General features: G+C 39.1%; 1 protein-coding gene across 14 annotated transcripts in view; it reads left to right on the forward strand.

Moving 5' to 3' along the window:
• The window catches only part of SSBP2 (single stranded DNA binding protein 2), a 190,681-nt gene extending 171,007 nt beyond the window's left edge, over positions 1–19,674 (forward strand). For 13 of the 14 annotated variants that reach the window (XM_075136986.1, XM_075136979.1, XM_075136975.1 and 10 more), the window contains 3 exons: positions 2,396–2,424; positions 7,613–7,711; positions 10,499–19,674. In XM_075136986.1, the coding sequence (XP_074993087.1) occupies positions 2,396–2,424; positions 7,613–7,711; positions 10,499–10,528 (158 nt within the window). In that variant the 3' untranslated portion in view covers positions 10,529–19,674. The remainder of the gene's footprint in view (positions 1–2,395; positions 2,425–7,612; positions 7,712–10,498) is intronic. The other variant, XM_075136984.1, reaches the window with a different exon arrangement.
• The last annotated feature ends 1,702 nt before the right edge of the window (positions 19,675–21,376 follow it).

Raw genomic sequence — 21,376 nt, forward strand, 5'->3', positions numbered from 1 at the left:
GCACAACTCCACAAAACACACATCTCCTGACTATCCTAGCAAACTCTTCGCTTTTATTCTTTGCTGGAAGCATGTTAGACACTTGAAAGGGATTTAAGAAACAAGCCACAGCTAAATAAATTGTATTTATGCCTTCCTCCTCCATACCCACAAGGCAAATAAATACCTTGTTTTCACTTCTGCTCATACCGTTACGGTATGGTTGTTCTTGTGTTGTACTCTTGTGTTCTTGTGTTGTACTCTTCACTTCTGTCTGCACCAAGGGTCATGCAGGCAACAACAGGGGGGAACCTCAAGCTGCAAAGACTTCAGAACTCTTTCTTCTTCTATCCCCCTTGCTGGTCCACCAGCAAGGTTCTTTTTTACATGTGGGAGCTGGCCTGATGCCCACAAAGGCCACCAACAACACCCTGCTGGGCAGTGTTTTCCTTTACCTGCAGAAACCCAAGCAAGCTCGGTACAGGTCAGGCAGGCAGAAGCCAAGCTGCCACTTGTTCCCCGAAGAAAAGCTCTGTCATCTTGCCAGCACAGGCGTGGACCAACCTAAACTCCATACCAATTAAGTCCATACTACCATGGTGGGTGGAGATCTATCACTCGTAGCCCAAAAGTGGGAGGTTGTGAGGCAGGAAGTATAAACAGGTAAGAAGAAAGGAGAAGATCGAAGAGGCTACAACAAGATGAGAAAAAAACCTAAGCCATCAAACCTCATTTAGCAGACGTGTTCTGAATGATTAAAATTCAGCAGTAGGCATCTATCTCCTAATAGAATTATCTTTTTTTCTAGGAAAGCATGTCCCTGAAATTCCTAGATTACTTTGCATAACTACACCTTATGATTTTACAGCCCTTCTTAACATATTACAATCCAAAAATGGATTGTTGCTTTAATTAATAATGATGCACATTACATTCAAATAAATGAAAAACTGTGTAAAAGGTAATCATGTCTTTTTCTGTCACTTTCTATAGCCTGAGAATTATTTCTCAGCTAAAAGAAAAAATTAAATTGAAATAGTTATGGAAGGATTTTACGTGTACCTAGCATTTGGTTAGTTATTTTCTCTACTGAAAATTATGATGTGCGTAATCAAATTAATGATGACTGCTTTCTAGGGATAACTTCATCTCTAAACTGGAACCTGACTTCTTTTAGGAGAGGAGGGCTGAGAGAGATCTGCTGCGTTCGTTTCCATGCTGCAGTAGGCAGCTCTGTCTCATAATCAGATGGGTAAATTGGTCAAGGTTCATCTTGAACTTCTCCAACTTCTTTGACCACAACGTTTCTATTGGATATCTGTTCATAGCTCTGATGGTTAGAAAGAAGTCTTTTCCTGATTTCCATCAAAATGACTTCTTCATAACATTTACGTATCTGATATATTTATAGAGACAAATCATATTCCTTCTCAGACTTAATTTGCCTGGCTAAATATAGTAAGCTATTTCAGTCTCCTCCCACAACTCCATTTTCTTGATTGTTTTTCTCCGATACTCTTCTAGTTTTGTATTCACTACTTTTTCAGAATTTGTCTTTCCTGAAAATAGGTGTCCAGAATTGTTTACTGTCTGTTGCTGCTAAAAATGCTTTTCTTCATACATCCATCCTAAAGTTATATTTCCTTTATTCCTGGCTTTCCCTGAGTGAGAGCTACAGCATGTGAAAAACATTCTTTTCAATAATCTTGAACTCATTATGTTTAATTTTATTTGGTTTCTGTTACTCTGGTCCTCAGGATCATCTGCTTTCTTCTGAAAGATGCTGTCATCATCAGTATTTGTAATGCATCGGAAGTTGATGGCATTTCAGCCAATTTTGGTAGTAGGCTTCTACTTCTGGGAGCAAAGACATTGATGAAACCCTCACAGCTGACCTTAGAGATACTACACAGCTCAGGAGTTTTGAATGAAGTTTTGTAAAACAGTGGTCTTTTTTTTCCTCAGGAACATCAAATTTTACTAGTTACCCATTGCTCTGCTTTTTCTTTTCTCAAGCTGAAGCAACATTTCCCATAGGTGGATATACCCCAAATTAATTGCATTACCTGTACCCTACCATGCCTAACAGGACAGGGGAGTTGGACATAGGGTTTCCTGAGTTATGCTGGGCTGTCTCATCCTGAAAGGATGCCATCCAAATAACTGATACAGATCAGAAGTCTGTCCTGCATTCTTTTCTCGCTTTTTGCACCAGGTGTGTACAGAGAGAAAGGACTAACATTATTCAATACTGACTGTAAACTTTTAATAGAAGAGACATGGGGAAGGAAGTGAGATGATGCATGATTGGTTATGTTTTAAAATATTGCTGTTACACTATATATTTACTATGAAAAAAGTTCTTAGATTAACTTCAGCTCAAAACTAACTGAGTAATTGTCTATTTTAATTTAAGGCTCAGGAGACATGGACAGTATTTCCAAAGTGAGTATCTAATCAAATATTTAGAATTTTTAGAACATTTCATTCTAAACATATTTTCTTTGTCTCTGTTACAAAGCTTTTTATTATGTATTTACATTTTCTGCTTGTCAACTCTTTGGAAGCTATGCAGACAGAATTAGCATTAATTGAAAACGTAAAAACAATATAATCAATAGGGAGTATAAGTAGACTTATTTCCTACTGCATCATAATGTGTATTAATGAATGTGATTAATATCTAGTTCATAATCTGATTGATCGTGCTATAATCTTCCATACTGTTAAGACAAATGCATATAGTTCTAATAATCAATTCTAGTTAAATGTAAATTTGGGAAAATACCATTAGGATGTTACTTTTATGCACCGCATGATTGCTTTTGTCACCTCTGTAAGGCAATGTTAATATCTTAATCATTAGTGTACGTTCCTAAAAGCTAGATTAAGGAGTAGTTTCAGAAGAACCACTGTTCTGATACCACAACCATTAAATAGTATACTGGAAATGAATGTGAACTTAATCTACAGGGGTTTTGCATCTATGAAAATAATATTGTGCTTGAATGTGTCACTTCTTCCATAAAAATAAAACTATTACATATGTGATTATCATTAATTTAGGAATTAATGAGCTTATTCGGTATTGATAAAGTGGCATAAATCTGTTCCCAACAAAACAGTATGTTTTGTACTCAGCATCTTCAGATGTAACTGACTGAAACTAATAAATGTATCGCTACAACCATCTCCCTGCACTTCTGTGCTTTTAATCTATAAATACAGACATTGCTGAAGATACTTAATTTCAGTTAAAATTTTATAACCCATTCACTTGTAGCAAAATTCTTAACAATCTTCCAAGAAAAGAGCCTGAGTTTGTTTTCAGCCTATCAACTGCCAGTTGATATTTTGGTTGCCCCAGACCGAGTACCGCGGTGCTGTCGCCAGATCTGTCCCGGTGCAGACTCTGCCATTTCAGATCAGTCTAAGGCTGGTCTGCACGTGCTCCAGTCACTCCAGGGACCTCGCTGTAGATCTGTGCTCAGGAGCTATGATGAGATGCCAACGCGTAGGGGACAAAATGCTCACCTGAATTCCCATGGGTTAACACAGAAGTTCGTAGTGTGAATTTGTTGAGAATACGCTTCCAGGTGTTCAAAAGGCAGGAATCGTTCTTCGCTTAGTGATAGTATTTGTATATCCAAAGCGGAGGGGGAGGACCCTGTACGGTTCCCCAGTTTGTGGTCTTCTGGTGGTGTGGTATGCGAGAGGGGTAGCCTGTGAAGTGTGCTTAGCGTATATCTTTCCTGGAGAGAAGGACCTCAGCAACGTGTCCAAGGCCATTGCTGCTCCTGTGAGGGAGCCGCATCTATAGCAATCCTGTGTTTTTGTACATTTTTAAGATCTATAACATTTGCAGGCTCTGCAAAGAGTAAAAGGATGGATTGAAATGACCATGTTGCCTTAGTTGTGCTGTGCTTAGATGTGCAGCGATGGATTCAATAAAAGCCTCCAATGAGATAATAAGCGTACAGCACTTTTTAGATCAATGTCCGTATTTTTTCTTTGGTATTTTTATTGCAAACTGCAGCATTTTTTAAGGAAAAAACCCAAAACATTTCCACTAGCTTGCCATAGGATTATTTTTAAAAGCCTGTATTCAACCCACTGGTATTAAGTATCAGTATATGTGCTAATACAAGTATCAGGAGCGCTGAAAATTTGGATTCAAAAATTTACCAGGAAGTCTTGTAATTTGTTAACCATAATAAATAACTCATGGATCTCACATTTGATGCATGTCTTTTGCAAATAATTAAAAGAAAAATGCTGTTTACTTTGGAAGTAACAGAGTTGTCCTGTTACACCATTATACATAATAGCTTTTAAATATCTTTTTCTGAGTAGCACTGCGCCATACGCAGCCTTCATTGATGGTAGTACAAGTGTGCGGGTAGCATTTGTAATTTCGGGTAGGTAGTAGTACATAATGGAAGAGTTCTGCTTGCAAGGAATAGTAGGTTTCTGGGGTTGATGCATGCAAAATTATTAGGTGGCTGCCTTCCAATTTTGTGCACAGTTACTAGGATTGTTCTTGTTAAGGCAACAGTTTCCCTGCGTACGTCGCCGGCTAGTCTTGCAGTTGGCTTTTTCACAAGTAGATTTCCAGTGATGGAAATTGTTCACTGTCGTTAACACAGTTTGGGGGGTGTGGTGCTCATGTCCAGGCATAGGGCTTCAGTGGAGTAAAATGCATATTAGAGGAGCTGGTTATCAATTCCCAGGAGATGCAGGAAATGAATCCAGTCTTGGTAGAATCGGTACAGCTCACAGAATTCAGAGCTACGTTTTCTAGAGAAGATTTTCATTTAACTGGCTGAAAGGCAAAACGAAGTTTTTATGAAGTGGATTGAGATGGGGGAAGTAAATGAACTGAAATTATGCATATTAAATAAACGTTAATAACCAGTGTTTCTTGCAGTGCCCGTGGAATTTGTGCAGGCATCAAAGACATACTTGCTTTGGAAAAACTCAGCTAGTGCTACAATGCTAGACCCCATACTGGCCATAAAAGCAGCCCAGGGGAGTTGCTATAAAAGCGTTTATGTCAAGAATTTGAACCTTTGGGGCTGGCGTACTGTAGCGATTGCAGAATTTCAAAGCTTTGCGCTACACAGAGCAAGATAAAATAGGGTAAATCCCTCAGGAACGAACAGAAGTGCGGGAGCATCATATAAAATAAATGTGACAAGGCCTTAGTGGGTTTTAAACTTTATATTCATAGATTTTAAGGCCAGAAGGGACTGATACGATTGTGTCGTATGACCTCCTGCATAACAGGCAACAGGACTTCCCTGAATTAATTCCTGCTTGATGTACAATAGCTGTGGTTGAACTAAAGCAATAGTTTTCAACGTTTTTCAAGCTCTGGATCCCTAAATATTTGCTATACTAACTTCACTGAACAGCAAACTTAATTGTCAGATGTTAATTAACTAGGTAGGCTTTTCGTTGTCTTTGATGGACGTGTTGTCCAGTGATTCCTGGAGATCTGGGGATCACAGTTTCAGAAGCAGTGAACTAGACAGAAGCAAGTAAAAGGGCAAAGGCGAGGGTCTTGACCCAACTCTGTAAGTTGCATTTCAGGTGCTAATAAGAAACAGTTATGCCTGCATGTCCCTATGTAATGAATTTTCTATTTAATCTATAACAAAATAAATACACTGAGCTGAACCCGTAAACAAAACTTAGCCATTCAGACTGAGAATGGTGATCTTCCCTCCAGGGAATATGGTGAAAACTTAACAGCAGCCTTTCATTAACCATACAAAATCCATTGCAAAGCGGACAGCCATCAGGCGTACCACTCTGCTAATGTAGTAGCAAAAAGTAACTGATTTAAGTTTTTGGTATTTGGTGAAGCTGGGAACAACGCTTTTTGTTCTCTTTGGAGGTGAAGTAAATCCTGTGGAACAGTGGAATATGTTGCAATATTTAAATTATGGACAGTGGTCAACAAGGGACTTAAGGGGAGCGTGCAGAAATATGGAATGAAGGGGAAGTAGAAGTCATAGCTATCGCATCCCATTTTCTGTTCAGTGACTACTCCACTATACATCTTTAAAACGCCAGGGTAGGATAGGTAGCCTTTGTAGTTGAGAGGAAAGTGCCAAGAACTTAAGGGGACTTTCTCTTTTTTTAATGTTTGCTATTTTTCATTCAAAGTTTGACCTCTTGCAGATTTAGTTATACTAAATGAAGACTGCATGCAGGTATTTTCAAAGTGCAGAATATGTTGGATTTTTCAAGAAAAAATCTCTATGCTAACAGACATCCTGTGTCAGGACTGCAATTGAGAATAACATAAGAAAAAGAGAAGAATTCACTCAGGATTCTTACAGCTGTTATGATTTGGTCACTTTGATCAAGAGCACTACTTGAAGTTGCATTTTGTTAGCTTGCCCATTGACTGCACTAGGTTTGTGTTAAATTTATTGTGACATACCAGATTTGTATTTGTATAAGTAAAACCTCAACAGCAATATTGCATTCAATTTTTCTGGATCAAAAAAAAAATCAAGGGAAGAACTGTGGTAGACGTAAACATTTTATGACGAGGTTCATGACTTCTCTCCCTCCTTTCCCTGACTGCTCCTTTTCCATCACAAACCCTCTGTAAGTAGGAGTCTTCACAGTGATGGAAAGAGGATCGCCCATGCTCCAGGCGATGGTAGGGTACCACAAATCAACTTTGTAAAAACACCTGACTAATTGTAGTGGCTACAGTAATCACGTATTAGCTATTGACTTAGAATAATTTCTGTGACAATTGCCTCGTTTTAGCCTTTCTTTAAGTAACTGAATCTTGAAAGCATTTTCTGAACGTTGCAGAGGTGGTTGTGCACTTCAGTAAAAAAAGGCAACTTACCTTCAGAAGCCTTTGTATGGTTATTATTTATTAGCATTTCAGTTACACCTAGACACTGAAAAGGTAGATTAAAACGCTGTTGCATTATGGTCTGAACAAGCAAATAGCAAAAGTACAGCTCCTCCTGCAAGTCTGTGTGAGCCCAGTCCGGTGGCCAGCTGTTACTCGGGAGTCTTTCATCTAAAACTCTTGTTAACTCTTTTACCTATAAACACTGTTGTACCTATAAACAACTTGAACCACGCTTGTGAACTACTTGTGAAAGTGTATTTCGATGAACTGTGAACACTATGAGCAAAGACCTCAGGCACAGGCCTTTGCAAAGATCTGTGTAGACTGGATCCATCCATATGTCTACCTTTAAGTACATATTCATAAGTCACATACGTTAAGGCACTTGTGAATTTGTCCACATGATTTAAAGGAGAGACAGAGCTACCTCGTATACCTGCTGCAGCCATTTACAGCTTTTCCTGAGTTCAGTAGAAGATGCTGGCTATAACCTGAAAACAAGAATTACAGGTAAATAATTCTGGCTTCAGGGAAGAAAACATTACTTTACAGGCTAAAATTAGTGACTGAATCATGCAGAACCCCACAGAGGCTTGTTGTTCATCTTTAGAAGTCCCAGTGTATTGGACAGAGCATCTTCGTGCATACAGTATCGTGTAAAGTGTGCCCTTGGCACACTTTGGTGGAGCTGGGAAATGAACTGAAATCTTCAATACTTAATCTGTATTTTTAAATCTTATTTAACAGAACTCTCCCAGTAATATGAGCATGAGTAATCAGCCTGGCACTCCCAGGGATGACGGTGAGATGGGTGGAAACTTCCTAAACCCTTTTCAGAGTGAGAGCGTAAGTATTTCTTTACCTAGTTTTTTTTTTTTATTTTGTGAACCTTTGTCTCTGGCATTTTGTTTAACAAAAGAAAAATAACCGCAAGAACAAAGTTTTGTAGTGTACTTGTAAGGCAGTACTATGCTCTACATGTTTTTTACTAGCTTCTAAAATTATAGTATTCATTCAACAAAAAAGTGTGCAAAATACTGCTAGAAGTTGAGCTGAAACTGGAAGATGTGGGAAGTGTACATTTACTGCAGAAACTCTTTTTTCTAAATTAAGAGGTCAATGAAAGTTAGATCTGTCAAGCAGTAATAATTACACTTCATGTATTCGGTAATGCACGACGGGCATTTGTGAGGCAATATCCAAGCAGCCTAAATACACATAGTTGACAGATCCTTACACCTGAGTGTTTCAATGTGTGGTTGCCCAACCTTTGACTCCTGAACAATGTATTTTGCAGGGAATGTCTTTTAGAACAGGATTCACACTGAAGTACATAATTAGAGCATCAGTAGATCTCATGTTGCTATTAGGGCCAGAAAAAGCAAAGGTTCCCTCTAGTGTTCATTCTGGGACAAATGATGGTCTTTTAAAATGAAGAATGCTTGAGGCAGCCAAACATGGTGTAAAACACATTACAAAGCAAGACTACAGTATTTTCATACTCATGTGCCTGAAGCTGGGTTTCTAAATCCACGTTTAGGTTCCTAAATAGGAGTGGCCTGATTTTTGAGAAGTGCTGAGTGACTTCAACACTTCTATTCTTATTGGAAATCACTGCTGCCAGAAGTGAGTGCAACTTCATTAACTATGCCAGTGGTGAACTTCAGCTTAGAAATTATGACGAGTAAACAGTTTCTGTTGGATCACAAAACAGTCAAATTGCATGGCAAATTTCATGGGAATCAGATTTTGCGGTTTTTGGAGTTTGTTGCTTTAACTAGTGAAAAGGAAGAGTTTCTGCACGTTAGCTGTTGGTATCTTCATAAAGAGGGCACATGTTCAGAGTCTGTGGAGTATTGGAGAAAATTGGTTTGTACAACCCAAAAAGACTGATGTTTCAATATCTGCCAAAAAAACAGTAACTGCAGAACCTCCATTAAATGTGATCCTTGGTCATGGTAACCTTTGACTCTCAATTTGGTATGCATTGCTTGTACTGAGGGCAGGCAAGCCAGTTCACCAAACTAAAGTCATGAAAAGAAGGACATCAGCTGTACTCAAAAGAAAATCAGTTTTCTTAGACTCTTACTGGATTCTAGGTGCTCCTAGATACTGTTTTCCTACCTGAAGGAACTTGGGACCTAGTTTTCTCAAGGTTTTACATGAGATGTATGCCTACAAGGCATGCATTATACATGCCACTTGCATTTTAGTCTACTTCTAGGCATCACTTCCTTTCTAGCACGAGTCACATTGTAGTCTTTGGAAACTGTCTTTCTTTCTGATTCATATTTCGTTACTTGGCTACTTGGAGTAGGCATTATTATGAAGTCCTTTCTCAGGCAAATTTGCCGTTCAGTTCACCAGGAGTTTTACTTCGGAGTGGGGAACAGTGCTTGGCTAATAATAAGTTAAAAATCACAAACACCTTTAGATCATCTTTGGATTCCTTGTCCGAAGTAGATTACCCACGTGCTTTGGCTCAGGTACACGAAATCACTTGAAAAAATGCTTTGCTTTAAGCATTAGAGTTGGTCTCTGACATTGGCTACAGCTAAGCATGTTCTTACTGGCTTTGCTGACCCACTGTGGGGAGCGCTCAGCACATGATGGGACAGACAAACCATCAGGGACCTGGCATGGGACAAAACAGACTTTACCCAAGTGGTCCATTCTATGCAGTTTACACGACACAGAAGACCCATCCAAAATACTTTTTCTAATATGCTTGGACACTTGGAAATGACCAGCTTGAAACTCTAGCTTTGGCAGGTTTTTTATGGCATCTGTTTTTGCAAAAGCAAATTTATCTTTCTGTTTCTTGTATCAGTTTTCATAACGCTTCTTGCATTTGAGCATTTTCTTCTACTTAGAAGATTTTAGGCCAAATTAAGTGTTTCTGCAGTCCGCAATTTTCACTTTAAAAACAAATTAGGCATATAGATATGCACTTATTCTGGGCATTGTGGTGTCCCATTGATTATTGTAATGAAGTACTGCTAAGTTGAGGGCAACTATAGCTTGTATAAGGGCTGCAGTTCAGTTTGTGTTACAGTAATAATGTAATGTGGTGATTGAATTTTTGGTTCACATAAAGGAGAATGACCGCTGATCCTTGATTCAGCTTGCCTCCTAAAATCGATAAGACACAATAATACAGACCAAAAAGCCTAGTTTAATTCCACTCAGACATATCTTCATTCCCTTTTTTCCATAAAGTAATAAAAAGCTCTCCAAAATATTTATGTGATTCAGCCAACCATGAATGCAGCTGGTCTGCTTGAGACTAGCCGTCTGCCTGGCTAAACCCCCCCAGAAGCCAACACTGACCCAGAAAACCTCTGGAAAGCATCAGTGAAGTACTGGTTCGTCACACCACCCAGGTAACACCGAAACAGTCTTCAAGGGAGTTGGCTTTATCAGTAATAGTTGTATTTTTACATAACGAAAGAAGCATAACAGAAGTTATGATACCACAAATTGAACTACAGCCTTAGCACAGGCTACAGTACAAATTTAGGAGGAAGTTCAAACAGCGTGTTGACATTGGAACTCATTGCTGTGGTCCAGAAGTGGCTTTAGTTACCTGGGGGGAAAAAACGGTTGTTAAAATGTGGATTCCTCTTTTTTCAGTACTCCCCTAGCATGACAATGAGTGTGTGATCCGTTAACAAGTCTCGCCATGAAGACCACAGTGAGTTGGCCCTCTTCAGAGAGCTACTGCAGAAGAAAATTATTCGTCCCAGTGTACAGTTTAACAAAAGGATCTCAGACACAATCAGACCCACCATTTTTTTTTCTACCATCTCCCCCCGTTTTGTCAAGACAGTGGGTCCCAAACATGATTGAGACAACTGTAAAGAGTGGCGTAACAGAACTGCCCAAGATGGAACTGCAAACAATTATCTGTGTATGTACATGTGTGGGTTGATGTATATGTATGTGTGTGTGACATAGAAATACACACATACATATATAGACCCGCAGGACATTGTAAAATATTATCACGTGACATCTTAAGTAGAAATGAGAAGTAGGGACTTTTATTCCTTCTTTTTTTTCTTCACGTTTACATTTTAATTATTAAAATTTGCTTTCCCTCTCCCCTCCTGAACTGTTTTATGTTGCATATATCACTGCTTTATAAGTTATTTTTTAAGGTGAACTCAAACGATAAATTCTTCTGATTTTGTAAATGTCTGCCATTATGGATAGGAATAAAATTGCTTATAAGAGCTTTCATTAACTTGTGTTTGATACCAGTTACCCTGTGAATCACAAACTGTACTGTCTCAAGAAATAGAAGAAAGCTCATCTTAATTTTTTTGAGAAATTTAATAATTTTCACCTAATTTGGTGATTTTTTTTTTATACTTTGCCTTTAAAAAAAGAAGCACTGAAGGTTATTTTTCTTCTTTAATTGAAGCCTAATATCTGCAATATCTATTTTAAATGGAAGCCTGAATTTGATACAAGCTTCTCAGTTTATATAGAGTACTATAAGGTTACTGTAAGTGAGCTCCAATTGCTATAGAATCTAGCAATAAAGTGTCAGGGCTTCTTCTGCCCTCGGAAATGAGTTTTCTATTTAGCATGATCTTCCGTAGGCGAGGTAGTTAGTGGAAATACAGTAGAGTCCTTATCACCGAAACCTTTTCTAACAATTTACTACTATGTTTCCCATTTTCAGTGATTCTCAACCGAATCGTAACAATCCATGGTCCTAATTATAAACAGTATTTCCCAAGCCCATTCAGAAAATCAGGTCACCCTGCTACTTGGGTGTGTATTTTTCACATCGTCTACTAGAATGAATTCCCCCAAAACTTTCCAGTAAGCAGTCTTTTTTTTTTTTTTTGAGCCAAAATGATGGAGTAAACTTTTTTATGACTACTAGCCTTGTGAGGGTCTTGCCTTTTACCATGAACAGAAGAGGAACAAAGGTCTGGGCCATTTTATAAAGAGGTCGGCCTATTAGACATGAAAGCTGGGGATAAAATGGAGAAAAGGCAAAGGAAATGCTTCTGGAAGCAATCCCGTATCTCTTCAGGCAAAGCTCTAAAACCAAGATTATGGTACATTTAGTTCCTAATGACTTCCAGCTCCCCCAAGAAAACAAGAGTTTTCAGTTGTGTAGCGATCAACAGGTTGATGATCAGCAATGCGGGCACGAAGTGGCTGAACAAAAATTCATGCCACAGACAAAAAGCAAAGTCCCCTCCTTGGACTTTGCATATAGAAGAGCCACTTACATTGGAGGAGAGTTCTGAGATATGGTTATGTCCATGAAGTCTTGCAAGGAGATTTTTTTCATGAACTTGTGATAAAGAAGTGTATGTAATGGGCTCATTGTGGTGGTAGCTGCACATAATGGGATGCGTAAGGAATACTGCAATCTCCTAACTCATTTTTATTTACATATATTATAAATATATACACATATATATACACATATATAATATATGAAAATAAAAAGATGTAACACTTTTTACTCTGTTGTTAGGGCTATTCAAAGATGAAACTCTTGGAGGCTTAAAATTATGTTAAAATAGCAAAGATTTTGGTAGCATTACTTTTTAGGAATAATAACAACTTTGATTAGCTGTAAACATAAACTAGATAGATAGTCATTATATGGTTTTGTGGACTTTATTCCCAATGATTATGAAGGTTGCATTCATTTGCTTATCTTTGGAAAACACTTTGTTGCTGTCTCAAAAGATGCTAGAAGACCCTGCTATTGATTTGAGTCACAAAAACACAAAATCAGATCTAATTTCCTAAGACCCTTCGCTGTTGTCACTAATACCACTGGTTTCAGTGGCTATGTCCCCAGTGCACCCCAGCTTCTCCCGCAAGCACTGCAGAGTCCAGGCGTCCTTGCAGCCTGCATTTGACATCTAACTTATCCTTGGTAGCCTTCTAAGAAGGACTTTAGGACTCTTTTCTGCCCAGTTTCAGTCAGATGATGTCACTGCTACCGGACTAAGGTAGATGGGTACGTCTGGACTATGCATCAAGTGCCACGCACCAGGTAAGTGTGCCCTCGAGTGAGCTCTTAAACCATTGAGTGCATCTGGGGTCTGTTGTGTATCTCCAGGGGAACCCCCTGTACTGTCCCATGCCAAGCTGGGGCTCCTGCAGGCAGGCAGTGTGTCCATTGAGCATGCCACAGCTGGCCGTGGTGGCATCACGGAGGGCTCTCTTACAAGACAGAGCACGTGCCGACGCTAGAGCGTCTTGCTCTGGCAAAATTAAGCAGAATTGGGGCTTAGTATTAATCAGAGACTCAGTCTGGGTTTTTTTTCTTTCTGAATTTGGCATTACCTGCAATAGTTTAGCTTATAGGCACCTGTTGAGGATGAAAGTCTGACCATTAAATTAACCTGGGCAAAGAAACCCCTTAAATGAAACTGCCAACACATATTGAAAATCATTATCAAAAGATGTTATCCTGATATATATAAAAGAGCATAACATCCTATCAGGCGCATAATTTTTCTTCTGCAGTTCTTTCAAACTCCCTTCTATACAATTTTTCTTACTGCCAGCATATCTTTGTTTCCCCTTTCCATTTCTTTTCCAAAACATTTATATCATTAAACGTTGTTGCATTGATACTGCAGCATTAATCTCAGTAAATACATTCCTGGCTTCAAAATGAACAGGATCAGGTCCTGCTTTTCGTAGCCTGTCATTCTGTGCCCTGATATTGCAAGTTACGGGGTACGTCCAGCACTTCTCGTACCTTCATCGCCCCACAGGCTGGTAGAATAAAAGATGTGCAAGCTTGCAAAATTTTAGATTTGGAAGATCTGCTTGAATACTCACAGCATATCTTATTGTTGCAATTTTAATCAGGTATAAGGAAATCTAATCATCTTGCTTTCTGTAGGGAATGCTTACATCCCTGTGCTTACGTACATGAGTGAAGTTACTTACACATGCATTGGTAAGATCAGGTGATAATAACCATACATAGGTTCTGCAGCTGAACCATTAGAAAATGATCTTATGTACTAAATACTCAACCTTAAAATTATAAGTATCCCTTTGGGGTTTTTTTAAATATGCATAGAGCTTTTTGCTTGTTCATTTGTTTTCTTTCTTTTCCATATAAAACCTTGTAAGTTTTTCATCATATCTAGAGTATTAATGTGGAAAGACAGACTATTTCCAAGCACTAACTTTTTACTGCCGCTTATGTTTCTAATGCCCTAGATACCAGTGTGTAATGTAACTGCTGTTTATATCTGTCCTTATGCAACAGCATTATCAATAATGTCAGAGCTTGTCCAGCTGTGGGAGGAATTTTCTTTTAAGTGGTGCAAGATAGTTTTTCCACACTGGGTTTTTAAATAGTTTTTCTCTTTAATATAGACATAAATAGATCATGATTCTGTAAATGGGTCTTTCAGGCAAGGCAAATTTTAAAAACAGAAGTGGGGTGAAATCTTAGAGTAGCAGAAATAGGGGGTAATGGATCTCTCATACTGCGAGAACTCTGGCAAATATTCTGGCCTCCTAGAAATCAGCTGAAATGGGATTCACTTGTGAATTTCACAGTGAAACCAGTATTTTACTTGCTGCATAAACCTACGAAAAGGAATATTCATACTCAGATTTTATCTCCGTGTCTCAGTCTTGTATAGGCAAGAACAGGGTTTAGGGCAAGGAAGAAGCTCTATGAATCACATTTAAAGCATGTGGCCTGACATGTGCGTTAAAAAAATACCTGGATATTTGCATGTATGGGTTGCATTATTTTCTTAATTGCCTGAGCATGAGGAAGAACTGCAGTTGCACTCCGTGTTCCCCGCCTCCACTGTGGAGTGACTTTGGTCCATGTGAAAAACGTGGCAATAACTGGAGTCGAGTCTTTGACGCACCGTATGCTGCCCAGTGACATGCATGTGCCTCGGAGGCATCTCAGAGCGACAGTCCCCGGATCAGAGGGTCGTCCGTCAGCCTGTGGCTGAGGTCCCATTTCCCGGTTTTTGTTTGGAAGCCGCCTGGTTGCAGAGCCCAGACCACCAATGGGTCACGTATTCCGAGACCGTAACAACTTTCAGACTTACCAGCCTGCTCCCCTTAATACAGCATTAAATGCCCCATGTCCCAAAATATCCAGCTGATACTTTCCCTTGCAATGGGAATACACAGCAAGAAATACGTAGGCTAATTATTTATTTTAAATAATTCAAATTAGGAAGAAGTGAATAGAATCTTGCTTCTTTATGGACAGCAATTCATGTGTCAGAAGGACAGCTTCTTGAACTGGCTAAAAATAATTTTAATTTTCCCCTGTTCTGTGACTAGCAAATGAAATACTGCCTGTAAAGATGATTTGGAATTAGATGGGTAATTTAATGAGGGAAGCAGCTGTTACAATATTCAGTGCTGAACATTTTATTCTTTTTTTCCCTATACCAGTCAAAATGAATTTTCAGCTGATATACGTTGCACCAATTTCTATTTCTCAGATCAGTTAATTAATTTAAAGTGTTATCTCCTGTTCCTAGACAGCTCTGATTCTTTGTTGTTGTTGTGGTTGCTAAATATGGACTGGATTCTTCAAGATTTGACCCTACAGCTTTGCATTTGGAGAATGTAAAATAGAGCTTAACGATGTTAAAAAAATGATCAGTACAGGTAAATTCATTTTTCTTTAATTCACTCTAAGTGATGATATAACCATGGCTCCTGTCCCAAACACGCTTGGGTTTGCTTGGGCCCTAAGGATGGGAATCCTGACAAAGCACATCTTTCAAATAAAACCCAAAAAACTCTTTCAACAGTAAGAGCTCATTTCTCTTCAAAGTGATCACACTAAGGATCTAATTCAGGATTTAATGATATGAAACAACTATAAAAAATCAGTATACTCAGAGATAAATGAGTTAGATTTAAATTTTAGTATGTGCAGCTTCCTCTACTTCCCAGACATTACTGGCTCAGTCCTATACGCTGCTGCTCCTGCCAGTTGTCCTGCTCAAACTTCGATGAAACCACTCACATAAGGTCGGTTTTTTATAGGATTTCATCCTGATAATTTATCTGAGACGGGACGTTATTTGGTGGATATATAAACTGAGTAAATAGAGCAAAATACAGAGGGTCTGATGAAATTACCAAAATGATGTTTCAACCTGAAAAACAAGAAAAAAGTCCTTATCTAAAATACTGCTTTGAGTGCATGCATGCAAATTGTCTGCCAGTGCTGTTATCTTGGAAGCAAATTACAGTAACAAATTTAGAGAAAATAAATGGATCATCTACTCAGCACATTGAAACTCTGATCTTGCAAACAGATTCACTTTTGTGTGAAATAAAGCCTGTACATAGTTAATTTTAAACAGATTTAGGAATAAAGTAGTATCCTTCAGGAAAGTGGGGTTGCTAATACGCTAAAACCACGCTCAAGCGTGGACAGTCTAGAAACTCAAATTAAGTCTTCCCTAAACAGACATTATTTTAAAAATTTTACCAAGGTAGGGCCATGTTTATGTATCTAGTACTGATACGCAGAACAGATTTGGCTTTCTTCTGTTTCTTATTTTATTAGAGCATTGTTCACGCCTACATGAGCTATTTTTGTGAACTTGTCCTTCCATCTTGTTTTCTACTGTGCAGCCATAGTTCCCTCAACATAGCTAACAGCTTTGCGATTTTAGTCCAAATTCTGTTTGGTCACTGTTCTTCATTTAAGCTTAAATATGTAAGAAAGCCTCTCATGTAATGGGAAAACTTGCCATAAAAATGTATAAAGGTTTTCTTGGGTACATGTTTTCACATTTAATAAAAACGCCATTTTCAGTTATAATTTGAAATGGTCACTTTCTAGCCACTATTTAATTTCAATGTGCAAAAGAAATTGAGAAAACAGATTACCTTTTTTTTTAATTTATTTGAATTCAGCATCATAAATATTTGCTGAAAGACACGGTTTTGGGGAAATCAGATCAAACCAAGATTTACTACCTAGCTGCTCTGAATAATACAGCTGGACTTTATACTGAAAGCTCCTTCCACATCCCCAAAAGTGGATTGCCTAACACCTCATAGATATGACTTTGTAAGAGCCTAATTCACAAATACTCATTTCATTTGCCTATTCTCTGTTTTCACTGTGTCTCGTGAATGATTCAGGGTGCCCCTTCGCTGTGCAGGGTTCTGTGGTTGTATCTCTCAGAAGAGTAACCGAGTGGTCAAGCAGGCTTGTTCACAGGGTCTGGTAATTAAGGACTGGATAATATATCCACCACCTGTGCACTCAGAAACAAGGTATTCATACGCTACCTCGCTGTTCTCTTGAGAACTTGTACAATTCTTCTTGCAGTAAGGTCTGGGGCTCCCTTAAGACTTTACAATGCCAAGACAAGAAGCTTAATTTTGCTAAGAGAAAATTCTGGCAGCTTAGCACCAGTTTTCATAGGGAATCAGCACAAAACATGGGGATTTTGAAAGATGATGCATTTTCTCAGTACCCTGGGTGTACTAGGAAATAGACCATACAGTTTAGAAGTTTGGTCTGTTACAGAGATATATACAGTTCCTCAGATTAGGAGGGAATTATAACAATAACCACGACCAAACCGACGTTTGTGCCTATAGAGTGAATCGTCAGTAATTGCTTTTGATATGAAGATTTATTGCTGTGGAACAACTGCTCCGATCCTTGAGGAGCCAAATTATCAACTGGATGAACTGGATATTTGTAGGCTTTATTTCTGTTGTTTAATCTTCATGTTTTCTTCTCTCTCATTTGGATTTTCCCATTAAATGTACCATGCCAGATCTTCGCACAAAAATAAGAACAATTTGCCCAGCAGACGTACAGAAAGTTGTTCACATCTGTGACTAGAGCCCTACTGTAGAGTGTTTATTTCATTAGAGAGATTGAGCGTAACAACAAATAAGGCGTGGCAGTGCAATATCCTGAGAGCTCTCACTGTTCGAGATCAGGAAAGTTAGCGCCTCACAGGCTCACACATTAGACGAGATAATTTCTAACAGTGACATAAGATAGCTTGAAACAAAAGCTGGTATTTGCCAGGCAGATGGGAGGAAAATAAAATCCAAATAGAGGGTGTTTCATTGAGGTAGAAATTTACTAAAGCTATCGTTCACTAGGAGAGTTTGAAAAGCTTGTTAGCACAAACCCGGTAGCTAGGATTCAGTAGCTGCTCTCTTTTTTAATGCAGAGGTGCGACCTTACAGAGTCTGTGAACCCCAGCAGCGAGGTTGGGTTTCTCGATGGAGGCAGGTTGTGGACCAGGGGCTGGGATATCCTCGGGCCACACCTTTGTTACAGGTGAGCAAAGTGCAGGTGCCTTCCCAGCGGATGTCAGAGTCCATCTCTAACAGGAGCACAGAGCGTGTCCAAGGATTTAGCAGAACGGAAGAGCAGGGTTTGCTGAATTGCCATCTAAAACCACGCCATTCAAAAGCAGGTGTAGGCTCTTCCCAGGTCTATTCTCATGTTTCTGATTAACTCCTAGTTTTGATTTGATTTACATTTAGATTAATGGTTAAGGAAGAGCATAAAAGTTCCTAAACTAGGGCTGAAATACTGACATGAAAGAGTGGCATGAGTAAAGTGGAAGCTGGAGCTTTCTGTTAGTTGAGAATCAAGTAAATTTTTTTTTCAGGACAAAAAGCATCCATACAATAAACTTTTCTAGCCTTGTAGTGGCTATTGGAGAAGTGTGAATCAAAATGCCGTATATGCTTAGAGACCAATTTTGAGGGCTTTTTTTGTGGCAAGTATCCCCTTGCAAAAATGTTGCAGTGCATCTATTCTGTGCATGTTTGCCTAAAACCACAAAAACAAATCAATTTTTTTATGGATTACTGTACACGCATCTGGCAAACACTTGTTTCTGGTGGGGAGAGGAGGAAGATTTGATAGCTGGTGGGTTAGCATATTTATGTGAATTACTTAAAGCATTGGTAAACTATTGTCAACTTTGTTCACATTGCACAAGATACTCGTGTAGTCTACTGCTGGCATTATAACCTCAGTGATCCATGCATATTCTGTAAATTCTTGTAGGTTTTGTGTAAGAAACCTTGTCACCATTGCTTACTACTGTAAATTCTTGTTTTGAAGCAAGAGGTGGCTTTTGATTGTACAGCCATGTGTATTATATACTGCAACAGTACTTGTTCTGTCCTCAAAACTTGCTGTTCACATATAGTTAAAGCTTTGTTAAGCACGCTTAGTGGTTTCAGAATTTGTTTCAAACAGCAGATATATAAGCCATTTACAGGAATATTAAATGTAATGTAAGAGAATTCAACCCAGCTCATGTTCTTTTTGAGAGCTCGGGGTTGGATTTTAGCAGACAACAGGCAGCTGCAGGTTGGCACGTTCCGTGGCTCCGTGCCGGGTGTGCAGCGTATGCTTCCCAACTGCAGGTGCCTGCAAGCCGGAGAGATCAGCCCCTGTGCAGGGAACTGCACGGGAGGGAAAGCCTCTCCTCTTGCTGCCTGGCAAAGGCAGGCTGCGGGACCTCAGCGGACCGTCGCAGGGAGACCCGCCAGCCTGCAGGCTTCCTTGCACTAAGTGAGCAAAGACGTACAAGCTTTTCCTCTGGTGTCTCTTTTTCCAAAAACTTCTGCATCCGTCAGAAACCCATCTCTAAAGGTATGCAGGGGGTAAAGCACTGCCTCCGTATTGTGTCAACAGGCTTTACGTGAGGCAATGTTTTAAAGAGAATTAAATTATTTGTCTGTTCATCAAGATAGAAAAATAATCTGAATTCTTGAACTCTGGATTCTTTTTTTATTAGTATTTTATGAAAAACCTGAAAATCTGTGTATGTTCTTTGCTGGTTTCTGACATCAGAAATTCAAGTCCTGTCTAGACTGAAAGACAGTGATGGGAAAAGTGAAAAAGCTGGGAAAATTGAAGGGGATTCTTACTTGGATTATTTTAAGTAAGTTCTGTGTTTTATTTGTTTTTATTGGTAGTTTAAATGACTAGATTAATCTTTTGAATGAAGGCAGTCTTTGTTAGTGACTTTGCACCTTCACCCTTTTACATAAGACTTCAAGTACTTGCAATAAATGTTCCTCACCCTTCCAAGCCACTCTGCAGATAAATTCCCTGTATTTCTAAGGTCAAAAAAAGTGTTTCTACAGATCACTTTAGCCCTTTACAGGGAACAACAGGGTAATCCCAATCCCATAATCCCAAGTATTTGCAGGTCACATTTAAACAATTAGGCCAGTGTATTTTAGACAAAGAATGACTTTGAACATTATAAATGAACCTAATGTTCAGTTCACTCTTTGGAAGTAAAGAAAACCTCAGTAATTTTCCAAACTAGCAAGAATTAAATTTGTCAATATAAATATTAATGTAGAAAATACATGCAAAGCTTGATACTGCCTCTGACCTTAAACATTTATATTGATAATATTGGGGATATCACAAAGTTTGTGTGTTTCAGAACAGCTGTATTTCTTCTCAGTGTGTGCTTCGTCTTCATTATCAACCGCTACCGCAAAGAGCCAATCCATGCCGTAGTGAAAGAGTTCAAAAGCATGGCGATACAGAATTCCCACAGCACCGTAAATACGTGGACGTGTGTGAGTGTTGTGTTAGCATGAGTAGCCACTCCCACTGCAAACTTCTCCGGACCTTGTGTGTAACTTTTAAAAGCAGCCTCTGGGATGGTTTCAGAAGGGCAGTAGTCTGTGTTGATGAGAGGTCCAACAAGCTGCCTGACAGCAATCCCTTTCCAAATGGTTTAGGGTCTTGCTTTGGGGGATTGTAACTATCCCAGCTGCAGCCCTTGGAAGAAGTTGTACCACAGATATACCTTTATGTGAAGCCCTTCGACTATGTCAAAAAAAAGACCTGCCCCTGAAGGCTTCCCTTCTTTCAAAATCGTTTTTAAATATACAGCTATTTTCCACAGCTGTTGAAGTGCTGAGAGGTTTGCTGGTGTTAGTTCTGTTGTACCAAAATACAACCCTGTGTGCATTTGTATATTGAGAGAGCCTCCCCTCATTTGTATATTGAGAGTGCCTCTGACAGCCAGTGTGGCACAGCTCCGGGAATCCGGTGTTTGGAGAAGCCGCCTTGTCTAAGCACCGAACAAGGGAAACAAGGTCATAAAATCAAGCCTCACTGTTTTATCTTTAAAAAGTTCCTTCCAAGACTGGGGAGCTGCAAAGACATGGATTGTATGGGCCACTAACCACAAAGCCTATCTGGGTTGGAGCCTCAGACAAGGCTATTACAGACTGTGTTTTGTAATGGTAATATTCTACCATCACATCAGACTTGTTTCTGCTCCACGCTGTGGCCTGATTCATCCTACCCTAATTTTAGCTGCCTAAAAGTTACCAGCTTAGGTCTCTTCTGTAAGTCAGAGGAGGGACAGAAGAGGACATGCCTCCACAAGATTGTATTATGGCATCAATTGCCCTCTCCACTGATGAATCCTGCACGCTTTTAAAGGCCTACAGTTAGGTGGAATGAATCCAAGGGTTTATATT

This window comes from Calonectris borealis, chromosome Z (genome assembly GCF_964195595.1).
Source record: "Calonectris borealis chromosome Z, bCalBor7.hap1.2, whole genome shotgun sequence".
NCBI lineage: Eukaryota > Metazoa > Chordata > Aves > Procellariiformes > Procellariidae > Calonectris > Calonectris borealis.